We start from the raw sequence: 6,260 nt of genomic DNA on the forward strand, positions 1-6,260 counted from the left end.
CTCACCAGCCTCGTTGCCCTTCTCTGGACACGTTCCAACATCTCAACGTCCTTCTTGTAGTGAGGGGCCCAAAATTGAACACAGTATTTGAGGTGCGGCCTCAAAGAAGAGACGCTCTGGGACTGTAAATAAAAGATTAGAAATAATCTTGAGTCTTATTTGAAGAAAAAGGTAGCAATCTTCCCTGCACCTAAATTAAACAGCGTCCTGAGGGTGACGGTCGCAGAGGAGCAGAAGTGTGGGAGAACAGCGGGAATTGTACGCAGAGGTCCCGATTCAGGAGTAGGTCCTGATGAACACGTCTGGAGAGACGCGAGATGAACCCTGCTCGCTTACGATCGCGCGCCAGCAAGTGCTCCACGTGCTTCGTATTGCAGATAAGGATAAATCTGAGACTTTCTGTCGTGAATTTGCAACATGGGAAATCCCAGTTAGAAACAAAGGGGGGGAAAAAAAACTCCATAAGGGTGGTCAAACGCTGAAACAGGGGCCAGGGAGGGTGTGAAACCTCTGCCCTGGGTGGTCCCCAAGGCTCAGCGGGACAACGGGGTCTGACTTGGCCCTGGTTGGTGTGGGTGGCCGTACTGGAGACTTCCCAGGGTGCCTGCCATGGGGGGGCCAGCACAGGCCCTCACAGCAGCACAGCTGATAGGAGAGGAACGGGAGCACAAACAGCCTGGGATGGTGTTTGCCCCAGGCTGGCAGTGCCAGACAGGCAGCCGACCGTTGGCTGGATTAAATAATAACCAGGGAATTGTCAGGAAGCTTTGGGAACAAAGAAGGATTCAGCTGGTTGACCCTGGGTGCCTGTTAGTTGTGTGTCGTTAATAAACCAGCAAACCGCTTTGATCCTGACTTGATTTAACCCAACTGAGCAGCTTCTCCCTCCAACCCAAGTTATTGCACGTCTCGAGGATAGAGCTGGGGCTAAGCCGTCGCTCCAGATTTCGCCGTGGCCCTGACAGAGGCTGCAGCCTGTACGGGCTGAGGTAATACACAAATCGGAGGGTTTTTTTGCTTTTTTCATGTGTGCAACGTCTGTGCACCACCCGGCAGCTATCTCTGCAGGAAGGCGGCAGGAGAGACGTCGGGGCAGGCAACGGCATCAGCGCAGGCTGGCATGGGCTGCCAAATATCGGGTCTGAAGGAGGAGGCTGCTGAGCGAGACCACAGGTCCTGTGATCTCTTCTGGTCGGGGTACCGTGGAGATCATGGCTTTTATCGCTGTCAGCAGGGAGATGGAAGGCAAAGGTGTGGAGCAGTGGATAGGGGCTGCTTGACAGTATCTGCCTTTGGGGAGATTCCTCACTACTGCATCTTAAAATGCTTTCAGAGTGCCTTCATTCACAGTAGAGGTCACCCGAATACCGTGCTTAACTTACATTTTTAGCTGTCTAAAAAGAAATGAGATGTACGGTGCTGTTAATCATTGAATGAGGTTTGAGTATGAAAAAGAAAAAATATTTCCTGCGTGGCATACCAGCTACTTGCTGTCATCTACATTTTTCTTGCTGAAGGTGTTGGCATCCTGAGGCTGGTTATTATGGCCCTTATTGACTTTACAACACTGCCCTGAAATGGAATTTCATTTAGTGGAACAGTAGAATTCACCCCCTGTTTATTCTGATTTGCTAAGCAAAAGGGAGAGCAACACATGACACAGCTCGTCCTTTTGAGCCCAACCAATTGCAGAAATTTTTGCCTCATTCTTCTGGCTTAATTTGGCCTGATACACAGGATGGAATAAATGGGACAGGGCCAAATTTTAAATGAGGAGTAGCGCAATGCTTGTAGTTCTCCACCTGTGCCTTCATTAGGTTAAATTACCTACTAAATATAATTATCGATGTTTGGAGAACTTAGTGAAATTATTAGTATCCTGAACCAGCTGAGGATATTGAATCAGCCAGTGCAGCTTCTAAGTCAAAGTGCAGAAGACCCACAAAATGTTATCAATCTATCCGAGATATTTAATCAAAACCCGAGAATATCACCCACATCTCCATTCTATCTGGCCATAAATCTACAACATTCAAGATCATTTGATATTTGTGAGTCTCCTCAAAGCCTCCTTCACCTCCGTATTCCTCAGGCTGTAGATCAAGGGGTTCAGCATGGGAGTCACCACAGTGTAGAGCACTGCAGCCCGTTTATCTTCTTCTCTCGAGCTCTCTGAGCTGGGCTTTAAGTGCGTAAAAAGCGATGTCCCGTAGAAGATCCTCACAACGGTGAGATGGGAGGCACAGGCGGAGAAGACTTTGTGCTTGCCCTCGGCTGAACTGTTGCTCAGGATGGCGGAGATGATGGCCACATGGGAGACCAGGCCAACCAGGCTGCTGGCCACACCGAACCAAGATGCTGACGTTCTTATATGCGTCTGAGGGTGGTGTTGGAGCTTGAGAGTGATATCAGAGGAGTCACAGAAGAACAGGTCGATGACGCTGGAGCTGCAGAAGGATAAATTGGTTGTGCCAGTAGTCTGTCCCATGTCATTTGTCAACCCCATGAGATATGACCCAGTCACCAGCTGGAAACAGCATTTTGGGGACGGGACAAGCAGATACACCAGGGGACGGCAGACGGCCATGTAATGGTCATACGCTATCATAGCCAGCAGGAAGCATTTGGTCGTCCCAAAAAGATCAGAAATGACCACCTGAGCCACGCACCCAGCATAAGCAGTGCCCTTCTTCTCTGACGTAAAGTCAACCGGCATCTCGGGGGTGATGATGGTGGAAGAACAGAGGTCTGCAAAAGCCAGGTTACCCAAGAAATAATACATGGGGGAGTGAAGCTGAGGGCTGGCCCTGATTAACGCAATCATGCCAAGGTTCCCCAGGATGGTGACAAGGTAGGTGAGCAAAAACACCAGAAAGAGGGTGACCTGAGTCACTGGGCCCTCTGTGAACCCCGTTAAGCTGAATTCATTCAAATCGCCTGGGAGCAATTGCTTTCTGCCATTAGCTGGACGCGTGCTTTCTGTGTGAACTCCCTGCTGGAGGTTTCTTCTGCAACAGGCAGGTATCTCCCAGGTGGAAAGCCCTGTCTCCAGTGGGACCTGCTCGGAGACAATCATACAAGATCTAAAGGAAGAGTTTAGGCACAGATCAACTGGAACCAGCTTGCCAAAAGTCGTATCGCAGTGCGGGTAAAACACATGGGGTGCTGCAACAGCAAAGCTCTGCTCGAGCTGTAAAATCCCACGGCACAGCGTGGTGTGTGGTCCTCCGGCTCACTTCTGGACGTTCAGCAACCACCTTCCTGAAAAGCTGTAGGGAGGTCACGCGCCCAAGTAGCTTCACCTTGCTGCTGTATTTCATCCCCTTTGTTAGCGTTCAGCCTGGGACTCGGAGATCATCCAGCTCGACCTGAAACACAGAGAAACACGATGCTTTTACAGTGCCGAGCTGATTATTCGTCCTCTCGGTGGCATTTGCCAACCACCCGCTTCCTCCCTCTTTGCTGGGACTTCTTCCTAACTATGAAACCTTACACGGAGGTTCATCTCGGTTCCCCCTCCCTCCTGATACACTGTTTTAGCTGTAACAACTTTTCCTAGGTCTTTAGCCTGTTCCTAGGGGCTTCAAATGGAAATGGGCAACCCCCAAAGCCGAGCGATCCCTCCTTGAATATATTTGGGGGAAAAAAATAATCTTTTGGACCTGCCTCATCTCAGCAACAGTAAGCTCCCTAAATGTTCTTTACAGGAAAGCTTCTGGTCCTCATCCAGGACCAGATGTGGTCAATGGGGAGAAGAAGCCTCCTGAGCGTGCTTTCCAACTGGGGGATCTCCAGACCTCCCTTCTCAGCAGTTGTGTGGTGAGGACACAGGACAGCCAGCTCCCTGGTTTTGGTGGGAAGTCCAGAGTATCATGAAGAACTGAAGCCCAGGACCCTGCAGGTAGGGCATGAGATGAAGATAGGAGCTGTTTCTTTTTTGCAAGAGAAAACTACAGGAGATGGGTGGCTCAGCATGCACCGTCCTTGCTCGTGAATCTGGTACTGGAGCTCCAGCTTGGGCTGGAAGATGATGACCCTCAGTTACACCTCAGCACTATCTCTGCTTCCCTCCTGACGCTCTTGGAGATGGATGTGAAGACGCGTGTGCCTGAAGCTCTGCAGGGGAGCTTGAAGATAAACCACCATCAGCAAACACCCTTACTTTTTCACATAATCTGGGGATTTGGGGACCGAGGATCTCTTTGAGCCCCGGGAAAGTGACAAAGCCCAAAGCAGGTCATTATCTTTTCTCTGCACTTCTTAGTTTGACGAAGAAGTGTACGCAGAGGAGATGGCCTCAGCTTGAGTGAACAACAGAGCTCTGGGCTCTCTTCAGAGCAAACCGCAGAACAACACCCCATTTTCCCATCCACTTCTTGAACATTTCAGACACAGAATCAGCTCCACAAGTGCCGTGTTTGACATTATCACGCCAGGGAGCTGAGGGGGACCTCGCCGATGGGGCACAGTCCCGCAGGGGCTGAGCCAGGGCTGGTAACAGGGTCCATCAGCAGTCCCAAGCACCACGGACAATGAACCACCTTTCTACCCATCTTAAATTCCTTGTTTGCAAACCAGAGCTCACGAGTTTGGCTGCAAGGAGCCAATAGAAGATTGTGATGACCTTGCTAAAGTTGGGGTAAATGCCATCCACTGCTCTCTTTTCCATCCACACAGCCATCATCTCATCAGCCAAGGCGCTCAGGCTGGTCAAGCATGACTTGCCCTTGGTACATCCATGCTGGGTACTCACGGCCACCCTCCTGTCCTTCCTCTGCCTGGAGAGGGCTTCTAGGGGGATTTGCCTCTTAATCCTGCTGGGGACTGAGGCAGCCCGCGGTCCTTGTGCCCTCCGTCTTGGTGATGACATTTACCTTCTTCCACCCATCAGGCTGGAAACGCACCAGCCAAAAGGGCAAACGAGAGCCTGAGGGAGAGGTGCCCAAAACTGGAAGGAAGGTGATGGGAAGGATCGGATAAGGAGCATGAAGAAGGACTGAAAGGGGCAGCAAGTGGGGAAAAGGGCCCTTCTGAAGGGACGAAGGAAAGTGCTAGGGCTGGCCCTGTCTCCGATGGCTCTGATGGAGGTTCCCGAGCCCAACAGGAGATGTGGTGAACCTCTTCCTACAGCCTTTTTACGCCCAGCAAAGCTGAGTGCCAAGGGCAGCAGAAATCCCTGTGGGATAAGGTCAGACGATGCATTTTGCAGAGTGGGAATCAGCTTAGACGCAGAAAGCCCTGACCCCCACCCTTTGCTGCGCAGCGAGTGGGGCAGCAGGCTGAAACCTCCCAGAGCCAAACACAAAAGGAAAGTAAATGGCACACGGATTCGCACCAGAGTTCAGCCGGATCCAGGCTCCACCTCCGCCCTCGGCGAGGAGAAGCCGCACAAAACGGAGTCGGGTCAGACATCACCTCGGACGCCGAGAATGGGTGTTTTACAGACTCGGAGCCAGAGGCTGCCCTTCCCTGACGGTGCACCTCTGGGAGCAAGCCCCCACGCTTGGGGCAGCGTTTGGTGTTTCAAACCCTTCCAGGGCCCCATCCTTGCCTTTCCTTTTCTCTCCAGCAGAAAAATCAGCTGCAGAGCGCGGTGCGATGCTGCGGATGAGCCCTTGGCAGGTCCGCTCCTGCCAGGGGCTGAGCCCCCCTCCATCCTCCTCCCCGCTGTCAGCGCCGCCTCTCGCACCTCCTCATCTCCCCGCTCGATACCAGCCCCGCGGCCACGGCCCGGCTGACAGCGGGAGACAGATGGGGCCGAGCCGGCACCGCGGGGCACGGGACACGTGCGGGGACGTGACGGACGCAGGGGGCTTGGGGAGGTGGTCCCTCCCCGGTTTGCATCAGTCCCGGTCCCAAAACCCGGTGCTGCCCACGCAGCCCCCCTTGGCCGCCCTGCAGCGTACGGGGGGCCAGAGGGTTTCCTCTCTGTTACGATGGCCGCAGGAAGGATTTAAGCGACAACCCCAAAGCAGAAGTGAAGGCTGAGTGCCGGTTTGGAGAAAACAGATGGCTCTGTGCAAAGCAGGGAGGGATTTCAGCCCTTGCCCAGTGCCACCATCACCGGGGCACCACCGGGGACAGAAAGCCATCAGCAGCCCCATGAGGATGTCCCCTGTTCCCTCCAGACCCGGCCCCAGAGCCCCAGCGTCCCTCATCCCGCCCGAATACACTCCCGTGGTGTGCGATGAGATGGTGTCCTTGGCTCCGTTGCGGTTCAGAGGGGAGTGGGGGGCTCCGGAGTAGCCCCTCTGCTTCCC

General features: G+C 53.2%; 1 protein-coding gene across 1 annotated transcript in view; it reads right to left on the bottom strand.

The window, feature by feature from the left end:
* Positions 1 to 2,038: 2,038 nt before the first annotated feature.
* The window catches only part of LOC103914268 (olfactory receptor 5F1-like), a gene marked incomplete at its 5' end in the record, with an annotated part of 8,998 nt that continues 4,776 nt past the window's right edge, over positions 2,039 to 6,260 (bottom strand). The window contains one exon of the mRNA XM_009320880.1: positions 2,039 to 3,083. Within this exon, the coding sequence (XP_009319155.1) occupies positions 2,039 to 3,083 (1,045 nt within the window). The remainder of the gene's footprint in view (positions 3,084 to 6,260) is intronic.

The sequence above is a fragment of the Pygoscelis adeliae genome, unplaced genomic scaffold (genome assembly GCF_000699105.1).
Source record: "Pygoscelis adeliae isolate BGI_AS28 unplaced genomic scaffold, ASM69910v1 Scaffold423, whole genome shotgun sequence".
NCBI lineage: Eukaryota > Metazoa > Chordata > Aves > Sphenisciformes > Spheniscidae > Pygoscelis > Pygoscelis adeliae.